The sequence below is a fragment of the Salmo salar genome, chromosome 23, assembly GCF_965601325.2.
Source record: "Salmo salar chromosome 23, fSalSal1, whole genome shotgun sequence".
NCBI lineage: Eukaryota > Metazoa > Chordata > Actinopteri > Salmoniformes > Salmonidae > Salmo > Salmo salar.
This window is the reverse complement of record NC_138313.1, coordinates 38,943,050-38,958,125: the sequence shown is the minus strand read 5'-3', so window position 1 is coordinate 38,958,125 and position 15,076 is coordinate 38,943,050. Positions and strand designations below refer to the sequence as shown.

Sequence of the window (15,076 nt, the reverse complement as noted above, 5' to 3'; positions counted from 1 at the left end):
CCAACATCTTGGACAGAATGCAGTCATAAAAACAATGAACCCAGGTATGAGCAGAAAATAACTTAGTTTGAGGATTTTTATTAGGGGACAGAAGCTTAGTGTCATGCCAGTGTCCTGCCAAATTCCTTAGGGCTACTTCCTCCTTGCCAAAAAATGGGTGATCTGACCTGGATATGCAAATACCCTGCCTGATTTGCATATATTGTTAATTGGAAATGTATAAATTAGCTATGCAGACACAAAAAGGAAAATCCCAAACAACTCTCATCTTCCTTCTCAGCTGTCGTAGTTGGCTGCTGTAATTCAAATAGACACATGTCAAATAGACACATGTCAAATAGATACATGTCAAATAGACACATGTCAAGTAGACATGTCAAGTAGACATGTCAAGTAGACACATGTCAAGTAGACACATGTCAAATAGACACATGTCAAGTAGACACATGTCAAACAGACACATGTCAAATAGACACATGTCAAACAGACATGTCAAATAGACACATGTCAAGTAGACACATGTCAAACAGACACATGTCAAATAGACACATGTCAAATAGACACGTGCGTGGCAGCGAAAGTGTCTAGGCCAGCGTGTAATTGCACATTTGTTAGTTTAAAGCCTTTCTAAATATTACATTTCTTAATGAGGGAAAACAGAAAGTCATTAGCATAGCCCCTGTGAACGGAATGATTTATCAGAACTTAACCGTGTCATTCAGGCATGCCATATGGGCTGCTCTGTAATTGGACCCCTCTCTCAATGATTAGGCCAAATTTGTATGTCCATTATTAGTAGATCATATTACACTCCTCGTTCCTCAGTCAAATAATCCAAAGGACACATTCTCCATTCTGACCCAGAGAATAACAACTGAAAAATCTATTTCATGCAACAATTTGTTGCCTCGCGTGTAGTAGCTACCAGTACATCCTGACCAGATAAGAATATAGATTTATTTTGAAAGTGAATGACCGTGAACTTCACGTCATCTTAAAAGTTGCTCCACAACCCAGTGACAATGCTCAGTGATGAGCAGTGATGTGTTATCTTGATTACATTGTTTCAGGACAACTTTGTCATTTTGCATTAGATAGAGAGGCCAGTTGAGGTGTAGGCCCCCGCTTTATGCTTAATAGTTTTCCATTTCTCACAACAAACGTTTTTTTAATTATAGTCTGTGTGCTTACTAACAGTGGCTGCTCTGCTCACTCATAATGACTGTAACCTCAACAGCTCATCAACCTTAATCAGTAAAAATGAAGACATTACTTTGAGTAAAAGCTGAACACTGCCTTAAGGGCCATCCACAACAAGGACAATAATTATAACGATAGCTAGAACACTACAAAAATAAAAGTAGTTCTATTCAAGTGAACAGCAGCGTCCACACTACGTGGAGAATGATAACGGAAGCTATCGTTGGGATCACTTTCAGAGCAACCTTTTCCCTTTCCCCCCAACAATACGACGTCAACAACCAATCAAAAACTAGTTCGATTGAAGTGTTCTAGGTTCTAGGTACGCGAGGAAAAGCCTCTTGGAGGGGAGAGGAGGGGAGTTTTCCTAAATAACTGGGCATGTGAGAATAATGGCAGCCATATTAATTATAGGATGACTTGGGAGACAGATGATCCATAACAGAGAGAACATCTCAGTGTCTGAAGAAGCCCATATTTTCCTATGGCATCTGTTAACGCTGATATATCCTGGCAAAATACAGCATATGGGAGTCCTGTTAATACCTTTCTGGACCTTGTAAACTGTCGAGAATAGACCCATAACTTATCAGAAGGGTTGCATAATCAGCCTAGGCTGTATGCAGTTATTTCGGCATGAAAAATGCATTCAAAACAGGATGTTTGAGCTTTTATTCAAATTAGACTACATTTTACAGCCTAGACAATAGTTTGCAGACAAGAGACAGGGTAAGGCAAGTTTGCAAACAGTTAGGTTGGAGTCATTAAAACCCATTTTTCAACCACTCCACAAATTTCTTGCTAACAAACTATAGTTTTGGCAAGTTGGTTAGGACATCTACTTTGTGCATGACACAGATCCTTTTTCCAACAATTGTTTACAGACAGATAATTTCACTTATAACTCACTGTATCACAATTCCAGTGGGTCAGAAGTTTACATACACTAAGTTGACTGTGCCTTTAAACAGCTTGGAAAATTACAGAAAATGATGTCATGGCTTTACAAGCTTCTGATGGGCTAATTGACATAATTTGAGTCAATTGGAGGTGTACCTGTGGATGTATTTCAAGGCCTACCTTCAAACTCAGTGCCTCTTTACTTGACATCATGGGGAAATAAAAAGAAATCAGCCAAGACCTCAGAAAAAAAATGGTAGACCTCCACAAGTCTGGTTCATCCTTGGGAGCAATTTCCAAATGCCTGAAGGTACCACGTTCATCTGTACAAACAATAGTACGCAAGTATAAACACCATGGGACCACGCAGCCGTCATACCGCTCAGGAAGGAGACGTGTTCTGTCTCCTAGAGATGAACGTACTTTGGTGTGAAAAGTGCAAATCAATCCAAGAACAACAGCAAAGGACCTTGTGAAGATGCTGGAGGAAACAGGTACAAAATTATCTATATCCACAGTAAAACGAGTCCTATATCGACATAACCTGAAAGGCCACTCAGCAAGGAAGAAGCCACTGCTCCAAAACCGCCATAAAAAAGCCAGACTACGGTTTGCAACTGCACACGGGGACAAAGATAGTACTTTTTGGAGAAATGTCCTCTGGTCTGATGAAACAAAAATAGAACTGTTTGGTCATAATGACCATTGTTATGTTTGGAGGAAAAAGGGGGAGGCTTGCAAGCTGAAGAACACCATCCCAACCGTGAATCACGGGGGTGGCAGCATCACGTTGTGGGGGTGCTTTGCTGCAGGAGGGACTGGTGCACTTCACAAAATAGATGGCCACATGAGGAAGGAAAATCATGTGGATATATTGAAGCAACATCTCAAGACATCAGTCAGGAAGTTAAGGCTTGGTCACAAATGTGTCTTCCAAATGGACAATGACCCCAAGCATACTTCCAAAGTTATGGCTTAAGTGCAACAAAGTCAAGGTATTGGAGTGCCCATCGCAAAGCCCTGACCTCAATCCTATAGAAAATGTGTGGGCAGAACTGAAAAAGTGTGTGAGAGCAAGGAGGTCTTCAAACCTGACTCAGTTACACCAGCTCTGTCAAGTGGAATGGGACAAAATTCACCCAACTTATTGTGGGAAGCTTGTGGAAGGCTACCCGAAACATTTGACCCAAGTTAAACAATTTAAAGGCAATGCTACCAAATACTAATTGAATGTATGTAAACACGGAATGTGATGAAAGAAATAAAAGCTGAAATAAATCGTTCTCTCTACTATTTATTCTGACATTTCACATTCTTAAAATAAAGTGGTGATCCTAACTGACCTAAGACAGGGCATTTTTACTAGGATTAAATGTCAGAAATTGTGAAAAACTGAGTTTAAATGTATTTTGGCTAAGGTGCATGTAAACTTCAGACTTCAACTGTACATGGAAGTATTATTGCCAGTTGTCACTATGACATTGAACACACCCTGAACCACTGAATGGTCTATATTACCGCCTTTTAAGATCCATACAGCTTGCAGTAGGATGCTTTCATCAGTTGATTGACAGATGTAGCCTACTGTAGAACGATACACGATAAACTTTCCTCTAGTGTGGATGCTCGCTGACGTTTTATAGTTATCATTATAGCTCTCGTTATAGTTATCGACCTTGGTTTGGATAGCCATTTAGCCTGTTTGGTAGGCTGCTGTCTCACCGATTGATTTGCCACAGACTGGGCATGGCTGCAACCCTTTAACTCCACCTTCTGCCAGGTTTAGGTGCTATCTCACTCAGCTTCACTGTTTTATCAATTCAAGTTTCTTCCCAACCTGGCTAGTTGGTCAATTATATCCTAGATAGACCTATATACCTAGAGTAGGTGGGGGTTCAGTCAGTTTCATTTCTAGTAATGGGAAGTACATGACTAGAATTCTATACTTTTGAGTTGAGATTAGTGCATACTAATGAAGGCTAGGCATATTTCCGACAATTTTGTTTGCTTAGTTTGTCTGTGTTTTCTATAACAAAGAGAAATCTTGCAGGACAAGGCCAGACTTCGAAGCATATCATTATTATTGCCGCGTTGACAAATTTCTGACGTTAGCAATAAACAATGGGGAGTATAACGATAAGCTATTCATGTAATGTTCAGGCTTGTCAGACCAGACGTGTCGTATATGCCTTGACGTTGGAGTTGTTGGTCTTTTCCTCGATTTATCTCATCACACAAGACTATCTCTGTAATTAGTTTGTCATTTATCTAATTTTCTAATCTATTTGAAACATAGTGATGCCCCCCTGTGCATGAGAGAAAATGGGGAACAGAAACTAGTCAGTCATGTTGAGAGGGAATTAAATGTGTCCTTGTAAGTGATGTTTAATTGAAACGCCAGAACCCGTGATTAAGTTGTCTGTGTATTGCCGCACATTATTCAATATGATAAAGGGATTTCATCTCCCGTGTACTATCGGCTAGCGTCGTTAGCAAACACACAGAGGTAAATACACCCTGTGAGGTTTTCTCTTCGTCTAGTGAACTGTGTCCTAGAATAAAGCTTACGTTTTGCTGGTGCTGTATGATGGGGATTCTGTTTTATGAAGTTCGTTTTGCTGGTGCTGTACGATGGGGATTCTGTTTTATGAAGTTCGTTTTGCTGGTGCTGTACGATGGGGATTCTGTTTTATGAAGTTCGTTTTGCTGGTGCTGTACGATGGGGATTCTGTTTTATGAAGTTCGTTTTGCTGGTGCTGTACGATGGGGATTCTGTTTTATGAAGTTCGTTTTGCTGGTGCTGTACGATGGGGATTCTGTTTTATGAAGTTCGTTTTGCTGGTGCTGTACGATGGGGATTCTGTTTTATGAAGTTCGTTTTGCTGGTGCTGTACGATGGGGATTCTGTTTTATGAAGTTCGTTTTGCTGGTGCTGTACGATGGGGATTCTGTTTTATGAAGTTCGTTTTGCTGGTGCTGTACGATGGGGATTCTGTTTTATGAAGTTCCAAGTTAACCCCGCTTGTGTAATGCATAATCATCTTTCACCGTTTTTTTTATTAATGTGAGACCCCTTCTTTAGAGCAGCAGTGTGATATATTATGTAGACTTTTTCATTTTCCAGTGTAATTTGCAGATGTCTCGAATTGCTCATACTTGTAGATTAGTACTAATGACTCAGGTGTTCTGAAGTAATTCCCTCAAGGCAAACTAATGATTAGCAAACTTGGACAGTGCAAGTTCAGTATGTGCATACTGATTCATATAGAACTAAGTTTCCTACAGAATTAAGTTATAGCACATCAAACCAGTTATGGAAAATATAGACTTTGTCCAAACCCTATTTGTCTGATACAGAATGTTTAGTAAACTGAACAACTGCCCCACACCTTGCTGTCAGGTAGTCGTGATCAAATGTACATTTGAATATTTCTTCACATCTGACATGCCACATAGTTTTCTTATGACAATGAAATACTGGCCCTTACCTACAATCGTGACTACTGAGCAGCAGCATCTTTCAATTTGAGTATGAACTATGCAAGTCATGCTCCAATCATGCTGGGTCTACAGACAAGTAATCAGTCTTTCCTGCTGGGCCAAATGCCTCCCTTTCAGACACATCTGTCACACCAAGAGCTGCTATCAAATTTCATTGAATTTCATGTACAAGGGCCTATTAATGCAAAGATGTCAAGATCCTTGAATGAGGGCTTGCTCGACCAGATAGTTCACCACACACTTTCTTTGAACTTCTTTTCTCTGTTTGTGGCCAGAGGAATCTGAAGAAAAGTTTGAGAAACATAACAATGTCACTAGTGGAGACCTGAAACATAATGATCTGCAGTGGGTCATGTACATTACATAACTGGTGCTTGTAGGGAATGTCAATTGAAATCAATGTAATGAAAAAGGTTAATTATTTTGTTTGCAGTGGTTCCGACATCCTCTTAATTACAAGCATACATACAGTGGGACACAACATGCTATTTGAAACGCTAGTGCTGTCTGCATGTGCCTAAAGTGAAAATGGTTGACAGTTATATTGTGAGATGTATGTATTGTGACATGTTATATTCAACTGTGAGATGTAATCATTCATACAAGGACTGTGTGAAAAAGTCAGGGATATTCATATTGAATAGATCACGAACATGGGAGTCTTAAGTATTGACTGCCTTATTCTTCAATTCACACCTACTCAGTACAACTGCCGAAAACTGGAGAATTTGACAGTCAACAACAGAACTGTCTATTGAACAGTGGCGTTTATCTTGCTGTTTTTCTCCTCTTGTCCAGGACTGGAGAAGGTAGGTCGTGACTCAACCTACGAACAGGAGGGGAAGGTACAGTTTGTGATGGACGCTGTATATGCCATGGCCCACGCCCTACACCGAATGCATCGGGAGCTCTGCTCAGGATACCCAGGCCTGTGTCCACGCATGGCCAACATTGACGGCAAGGAGCTACTGACCTTCATCAGGGCGGTAAACTTCAATGGTAAGGACCCTTTTCAACACATCATCATCACTGTCATCATCTTCATCATCATCATGTGGCATACACTTTTTCAACTGTCATTCTTCCTCCTTATATCACCATATGATTATTATGGAACCTTCCCCTACATTTCCCTTACTGTCTCACTGCTTTGTTTCTGTTTCATTGTCATTATACCCTCTACAGACACTTCACTCATTACTGCGATTCCTCCTTCTCAAGAACCTGATCATTTATTCATCTCTCAGCCTTGACCTCTTCATTTCTACAATACTGTGTTTTGGTTAATCATGTCACATGACCTTACTTTTTCATCAAATTATCCAGCACCATCCTCAGACAATTGCTTTAATTGTTTGTCTAATTCTCATTTCTGGAAAAGGCTTACTAAAATAAAGCGTAAGATCCAGGTCATGTGAAATGATTAACCAAAACACTAATAAAATGCCCTCTCCTAATAAAAGGCCCTCTCCTCTTCTGTATTTAACTAGGCAAGTCAGTTAAGAACAAATTCTTACTTACAATGACGGCCTATCGGGAAACAGTGGGTTAACTGCCTTGTTCAGGGGTAGAATGACAGAGTTTGACCTCGTCAGCTTGGGGATTCGATCTAGCGACCTAGATCGAGGCAACCTAGATCGAGGCTACCTGCCGCCCCTCTTCACTCTCCTCCTCTGCTCTTGTCTCGTCTCCCTTCACTCCCCTCCTCTGCTCTTCTCTCTCCGCTCTCCTCCTCTGCTTTTCTCTCTTCACTCTCCTCCTCTGCTCTTCTCTCTCCACTCTCCTTCTCTACTCTTCTCTCTTCACTCTGCTCTTCTCTCTCCACTGTCCTCCTCTGCTCTTCTCTCTCCACTGTCCTCCTCTGCTCTTCTCTCTTCACTCTCCTCCTCTGCTCTTCTCTCTTCACTCTCCTCCTCTGCTCTTCTCTCGTCTCTCTTCACTCTCCTCCTCTGCTCTTCTCTCTCCGCTCTGCTCTTCTCTCTACACTCTCCTCTGCTCTTCTCTCTCCACTCTCCTCTGCTCACTCTCCTCCTCTGCTCTTCTCTCTCCACTCTCCTCTCACTCTCCTCTTCTGCTTTTCTCTCTCCGCTCTCCGCTCTCCTCCTCTGCACTTCTCTCTCCACTCTCCTTCTCTGCTCTTCTCTCTTCACTCTGCTCTTCTCTCTCCACTGTCCTCCTCTGCTCTTCTCTCTCCACTGTCCTCCTCTGCTCTTCTCTCTTCACTCCCTCCTCTGCTCTTCTCTCTTCACTCTCCTCCTCTGCTCTTCTCTCTCCACTCTCCTCTGCTCTTCTCTCTCCACTCTCCTCTGCTCACTCTCCTCCTCTGCTCTTCTCTCTCCACTCTCCTCTGCTCACTCTCCTCCTCTGCTCTTCTCTCTTCTCTCTCCGCTCTCCTCCTCTGCTCTTCTCTCTTCACTCTCCTCCTCTGCTCTTCTCTCTTCTCTCCCCACTCTCCTCCTCTGCTCTTCCTTCTTCACTCTCCTCCTCTGCTCTTCCCTCTTCACTCTCCTCCTCTGCTCTTGTCTCGTCTCCCTTCACTCTCCTCCTCTGCTCTTCTCTCCGCTCTCCTCCTCTGCTCTTCTCTCTCCACTGTCCTCCTCTGCTCTTCTCTCTTCACTCTCCTTCTCTGCTCTTCTCTCTTCACTCTGCTCTTCTCTCTCCACTGTCCTCCTCTGCTCTTCTCTCTTCACTCTCCTCCTCTGCTCTTCTCTCTTCACTCTCCTCCTCTGCTCTTCTCTCGTCTCTCTTCACTCTCCTTCTCTGCTCTTCTCTCTCCGCTCTCCTCCTCTGCTCTTCTCTCTCCACTCTCCTCTGCTCTTCTCTCTCCACTCTCCTCTGCTCACTCTCCTCCTCTGCTCTTCTCTCTCCACTCTCCTCTGCTCACTCTCCTCCTCTGCTCTTCTCTCTTCTCTCTCCGCTCTCCGCTCTCCTCCTCTGCTCTTCTCTCTCCACTCTCCTTCTCTGCTCTTCTCTCTTCACTCTGCTCTTCTCTCTCCACTGTCCTCCTCTGCTCTTCTCTCTCCACTGTCCTCCTCTGCTCTTCTCTCTTCACTCTCCTCCTCTGCTCTTCTCTCTTCACTCTCCTCCTCTGCTCTTCTCTCTCCACTCTCCTCTGCTCTTCTCTCTCCACTCTCCTCTGCTCACTCTCCTCCTCTGCTCTTCTCTCTCCACTCTCCTCTGCTCACTCTCCTCCTCTGCTCTTCTCTCTCCGCTCTCCTCCTCTGCTCTTCTCTCTTCACTCTCCTCCTCTGCTCTTCTCTCTTCTCTCCCCACTCTCCTCCTCTGCTCTTCCTTCTTCACTCTCCTCCTCTGCTCTTCCCTCTTCACTCTCCTCCTCTGCTCTTGTCTCGTCTCCCTTCACTCTCCTCCTCTGCTCTTCTCTCTCCGCTCTCCTCCTCTGCTTTTCTCTCTTCACTCTCCTCCTCTGCTCTTCTCTCTCCACTGTCCTCCTCTGCTCTTCTCTCTCCACTGTCCTCCTCTGCTCTTCTCTCTTCACTCTCCTCCTCTGCTCTTCTCTCTTCACTCTCCTCCTCTGCTCTTCTCTCGTCTCTCTTCACTCTCCTCCTCTGCTCTTCTCTCTCCGCTCTCCTCCTCTGCTCTTCTCTCTTCACTCTCCTCCTCTGCTCTTCTCTCTCCACTCTCCTCTGCTCTTCTCTCTCCACTCTCCTCTGCTCACTCTCCTCCTCTGCTCTTCTCTCTCCACTCTCCTCTGCTCACTCTCCTCCTCTGCTCTTCTCTCTTCTCTCTCCGCTCTCCTCCTCTGCACTTCTCTCTCCACTCTCCTTCTCTGCTCTTCTCTCTTCACTCTGCTCTTCTCTCTCCACTGTCCTCCTCTGCTCTTCTCTCTCCACTGTCCTCCTCTGCTCTTCTCTCTTCACTCCCTCCTCTGCTCTTCTCTCTTCACTCTCCTCCTCTGCTCTTCTCTCTCCACTCTCCTCTGCTCTTCTCTCTCCACTCTCCTCTGCTCACACTCTCCTCTGCTCTTCTCTCTCCACTCTCCTCTGCTCACTCTCCTCCTCTGCTCTTCTCTCTCCTCTCTCCTCTGCTCACTCTCCTCCTCTGCTCTCTTCATTCTCCTCCTCTGCTCTTCTCTCTTCTCTCTCCACTCTCCTCCTCTGCTCTTATCTCTTCACTCTCCTCCTCTGCTCTTCTCCCTTCACTCTCCTCCTCTGCTCTTCTCTCTCCGCTCTCCTCCTCTGCTCTTCTCTCTTCACTCTCCTCTGCTCTTCTCTCTTCTCTCTCCACTCTCCTCCTCTGCTCTTATCTCTTCACTCTTCACTCTCCTCCTCTGCTCTTCTCTGCTCACTCTCCTCCTCTGCTATTCTCTCTCCACTCTCCTCTGCTCACTCTCCTCCTCTGCTCTTCTCTCTTCACTCTCCTTCTCTGCTCCTCTCTCTTCACTCTCCTCCTCTGCTCCTCTCTCTTCACTCTCCTCCTCTGCTCCTCTCTCTTCACTCTCCTCCTCTGCTCTTCTCTGCTCACTCTCCTCCTCTGCTCTTCTCTCTTCTCTCTCCACTCTCCTCCTCTGCTCTTCTCTTCACTCTCCTCCTCTGCTCTTCTCTCTTCTCTCTCCACTCTCCTCCTCTGCTCTTATCTCTTCACTCTCCTCCTCTGCTCTTCTCTCTTCTCTCTCCACTCTCCTCCTCTGCTCTTCTGTCTTCACTCTCCTCCTCTGCTCTTCTCTCTTCTCTCTCCACTCTCCTCCTCTGCTCTTCTCTCTCCACTGTCCTCCTCTGCTCTTCTCTCTTCACTCTCCTTCTCTGCTCTTCTCTCTTCACTCTGCTCTTCTCTCTCCACTGTCCTCCTCTGCTCTTCTCTCTTCACTCTCCTCCTCTGCTCTTCTCTCTTCACTCTCCTCCTCTGCTCTTCTCTCGTCTCTCTTCACTCTCCTTCTCTGCTCTTCTCTCTCCGCTCTCCTCCTCTGCTCTTCTCTCTCCACTCTCCTCTGCTCTTCTCTCTCCACTCTCCTCTGCTCACTCTCCTCCTCTGCTCTTCTCTCTCCACTCTCCTCTGCTCACTCTCCTCCTCTGCTCTTCTCTCTTCTCTCTCCGCTCTCCGCTCTCCTCCTCTGCTCTTCTCTCTCCACTCTCCTTCTCTGCTCTTCTCTCTTCACTCTGCTCTTCTCTCTCCACTGTCCTCCTCTGCTCTTCTCTCTCCACTGTCCTCCTCTGCTCTTCTCTCTTCACTCTCCTCCTCTGCTCTTCTCTCTTCACTCTCCTCCTCTGCTCTTCTCTCTCCACTCTCCTCTGCTCTTCTTTCTCCACTCTCCTCTGCTCACTCTCCTCCTCTGCTCTTCTCTCTCCACTCTCCTCTGCTCACTCTCCTCCTCTGCTCTTCTCTCTCCGCTCTCCTCCTCTGCTCTTCTCTCTTCACTCTCCTCCTCTGCTCTTCTCTCTTCTCTCCCCACTCTCCTCCTCTGCTCTTCCTTCTTCACTCTCCTCCTCTGCTCTTCCCTCTTCACTCTCCTCCTCTGCTCTTGTCTCGTCTCCCTTCACTCTCCTCCTCTGCTCTTCTCTCTCCGCTCTCCTCCTCTGCTTTTCTCTCTTCACTCTCCTCCTCTGCTCTTCTCTCTCCACTGTCCTCCTCTGCTCTTCTCTCTCCACTGTCCTCCTCTGCTCTTCTCTCTTCACTCTCCTCCTCTGCTCTTCTCTCTTCACTCTCCTCCTCTGCTCTTCTCTCGTCTCTCTTCACTCTCCTCCTCTGCTCTTCTCTCTCCGCTCTCCTCCTCTGCTCTTCTCTCTTCACTCTCCTCCTCTGCTCTTCTCTCTCCACTCTCCTCTGCTCTTCTCTCTCCACTCTCCTCTGCTCACTCTCCTCCTCTGCTCTTCTCTCTCCACTCTCCTCTGCTCACTCTCCTCCTCTGCTCTTCTCTCTTCTCTCTCCGCTCTCCTCCTCTGCACTTCTCTCTCCACTCTCCTTCTCTGCTCTTCTCTCTTCACTCTGCTCTTCTCTCTCCACTGTCCTCCTCTGCTCTTCTCTCTCCACTGTCCTCCTCTGCTCTTCTCTCTTCACTCCCTCCTCTGCTCTTCTCTCTTCACTCTCCTCCTCTGCTCTTCTCTCTCCACTCTCCTCTGCTCTTCTCTCTCCACTCTCCTCTGCTCACTCTCCTCCTCTGCTCTTCTCTCTCCACTCTCCTCTGCTCACTCTCCTCCTCTGCTCTTCTCTCTCCGCTCTCCTCCTCTGCTCTTCTCTCTTCACTCTCCTCCTCTGCTCTTCTCTCTTCTCTCCCCACTCTCCTCCTCTGCTCTTCCTTCTTCACTCTCCTCCTCTGCTCTTCCCTCTTCACTCTCCTCCTCTGCTCTTGTCTCGTCTCCCTTCACTCTCCTCCTCTGCTCTTCTCTCTCCGCTCTCCTCCTCTGCTTTTCTCTCTTCACTCTCCTCCTCTGCTCTTCTCTCTCCACTGTCCTCCTCTGCTCTTCTCTCTCCACTGTCCTCCTCTGCTCTTCTCTCTTCACTCTCCTCCTCTGCTCTTCTCTCTTCACTCTCCTCCTCTGCTCTTCTCTCGTCTCTCTTCACTCTCCTCCTCTGCTCTTCTCTCTCCGCTCTCCTCCTCTGCTCTTCTCTCTTCACTCTCCTCCTCTGCTCTTCTCTCTCCACTCTCCTCTGCTCTTCTCTCTCCACTCTCCTGTGCTCACTCTCCTCCTCTGCTCTTCTCTCTTCTCTCTCCGCTCTCCGCTCTCCTCCTCTGCTCTTCTCTCTCCACTCTCCTTCTCTGATCTTCTCTCTTCACTCTGCTCTTCTCTCTCCACTGTCCTCCTCTGCTCTTCTCTCTCCACTGTCCTCCTCTGCTCTTCTCTCTTCTCTCTCCACTCTCCTCCTCTGCTCTTCTCTCTTCACTCTCCTCCTCTGCTCTTCTCTCTCCACTCTCCTCTGCTCTTCTCTCTCCACTCTCCTCTGCTCACTCTCCTCCTCTGCTCTTCTCTCTCCACTCTCCTCTGCTCACTCTCCTCCTCTGCTCTTCTCTCTTCTCTCTCCGCTCTCCGCTCTCCTCCTCTGCTCTTCTCTCTTCACTCTCCTCCTCTGCTCTTCTCTCTTCTCTCCCCACTCTCCTCCTCTGCTCTTCTCTCTCCGCTCTCCTCCTCTGCTCTTTTCTCTCAGCTCTCCTCCTCTGCTCTTCTCTCTTCTCTCTCCACTCTCCTCCTCTGCTCTTATCTCTTCACTCTCCTCCTCTGCTCTTCTCTCTTCTCTCTCCACTCTCCTCCTCTGCTCTTCTCTTCACTCTCCTCCTCTGCTCTTCTCTCTTCTCTCTCCACTCCTCCTCTGCTCGTATCTCTTCACTCTCCTCCTCTGCTCTTCTCTCTTCTCTCTCCACTCTCCTCCTCTGCTCTTCTGTCTTCACTCTCCTCCTCTGCTCTTCTCTCTTCTCTCTCCACTCTCCTCCTCTGCTCTTCTCTCTTCACTCTCCTCCTCTGCTCTTCTGTCTTCACTCTCCTCCTCTGCTCTTCTCTCTTCTCTCTCCACTCTCCTCTGCTGTTCTCTCTTCATTCTCCTCCTCTGCTCTTCTCTCTTCACTCTCCTCCTCTGCTCTTCTCTCGTCTCTCTTCACTCTCCTCCTCTGCTCTTCTCTCTCCGCTCTCCTCCTCTGCTCTTCTCTCTCCACTCTCCTCTGCTCACTCTCCTCCTCTGCTCTTCTCTCTCCACTCTCCTCTGCTCACTCTCCTCCTCTGCTCTTCTCTCTTCTCTCTCCGCTCTCCGCTCTCCTCCTCTGCTCTTCTCTCTCCACTCTCCTTCTCTGCTCTTCTCTCTTCACTCTGCTCTTCTCTCTCCACTGTCCTCCTCTGCTCTTCTCTCTCCACTGTCCTCCTCTGCTCTTCTCTCTTCACTCTCCTCCTCTGCTCTTCTCTCTTCACTCTCCTCCTCTGCTCTTCTCTCTCCACTCTCCTCTGCTCTTCTCTCTCCACTCTCCTCTGCTCACTCTCCTCCTCTGCTCTTCTCTCTCCACTCTCCTCTGCTCACTCTCCTCCTCTGCTCTTCTCTCTTCTCTCTCCGCTCTCCTCCTCTGCTCTTCTCTCTTCACTCTCCTCCTCTGCTCTTCTCTCTTCTCTCCCCACTCTCCTCCTCTGCTCTTCCTTCTTCACTCTCCTCCTCTGCTCTTCTCTCTCCGCTCTCCTCCTCTGCTCTTCTCTCTCAGCTCTCCTCCTCTGCTCTTCTCTCTTCTCTCTCCACTCTCCTCCTCTGCTCTTATCTCTTCACTCTCCTCCTCTGCTCTTCTCTCTTCTCTCTCCACTCTCCTCCTCTGCTCTTCTCTTCACTCTCCTCCTCTGCTCTTCTCTCTCCACTCTCCTCCTCTGCTCTTATCTCTTCACTCTCCTCCTCTGCTCTTCTCTCTTCTCTCTCCACTCTCCTCCTCTGCTCTTCTGTCTTCACTCTCCTCCTCTGCTCTTCTCTCTTCTCTCTCCACTCTCCTCCTCTGCTCTTCTCTCTTCACTCTCCTCCTCTGCTCTTCTCTCTCCACTCTCCTCTGCTCTTTTCTCTCCACTCTCCTCTGCTCACTCTCCTCCTCTGCTCTTCTCTCTCCACTCTCCTCTGCTCACTCTCCTCCTCTGCTCTCTTCATTCTCCTCCTCTGCTCTTCTCTCTTCTCTCTCCACTCTCCTCCTCTGCTCTTATCTCTTCACTCTCCTCCTCTGCTCTTCTCCCTTCACTCTCCTCCTCTGCTCTTCTCTCTCCGCTCTCCTCCTCTGCTCTTATCTCTTCACTCTCCTCCTCTGCTCTTCTCTCTTCTCTCTCCACTCTCCTCCTCTGCTCTTCTCTCTTCTCTCTCCACTCTCCTCCTCTGCTCTTCTCTCTTCACTCTCCTCCTCTGCTCTTCTCTCTCCACTCTCCTCTGCTCTTCTCTCTCCACTCTCCTCTGCTCACTCTCCTCCTCTGCTCTTCTCTCTCCTCTCTCCTCTGCTCACTCTCCTCCTCTGCTCTCTTCACTCTCCTCCTCTGCTCTTCTCTCTTCTCTCTCCACTCTCCTCCTCTGCTCTTATCTCTTCACTCTCCTCCTCTGCTCTTCTCTCTTCTCTCTCCACTCTCCTCCTCTGCTCTTCTGTCTTCACTCTCCTCCTCTGCTCTTCTCTCTTCTCTCTCCACTCTCCTCCTCTGCTCTTCTCTCTTCACTCTCCTCCTCTGCTCTTCTGTCTTCACTCTCCTCCTCTGCTCTTCTCTCTTCTCTCTCCACTCTCCTCTGCTGTTCTCTCTTCATTCTCCTCCTCTGCTCTTCTCTCTTCACTCTCCTCCTCTGCTCTTCTCTCGTCTCTCTTCACTCTCCTCCTCTGCTCTTCTCTCTCCGCTCTCCTCCTCTGCTCTTCTCTCTCCACTCTCCTCTGCTCACTCTCCTCCTCTGCTCTTCTCTCTCCACTCTCCTCTGCTCACTCTCCTCCTCTGCTCTTCTCTCTTCTCTCTCCGCTCTCCGCTCTCCTCCTCTGCTCTTCTCTCTCCACTCTCCTTCTCTGCTCTTCTCTCTTCACTCTGCTCTTCTCTCTCCACTG

General features: G+C 47.4%; 1 protein-coding gene across 1 annotated transcript in view; it reads left to right on the top strand.

The window, feature by feature from the left end:
* grm8b (glutamate receptor, metabotropic 8b) overlaps positions 1 to 15,076 on the top strand; it is a 240,733-nt gene that overhangs the window by 176,302 nt on the left and 49,355 nt on the right. Inside the window, exon 7 of the mRNA XM_014170001.2 lies at positions 6,400 to 6,600. Coding sequence (XP_014025476.1) covers positions 6,400 to 6,600 — 201 coding nt within the window. The remainder of the gene's footprint in view (positions 1 to 6,399; positions 6,601 to 15,076) is intronic.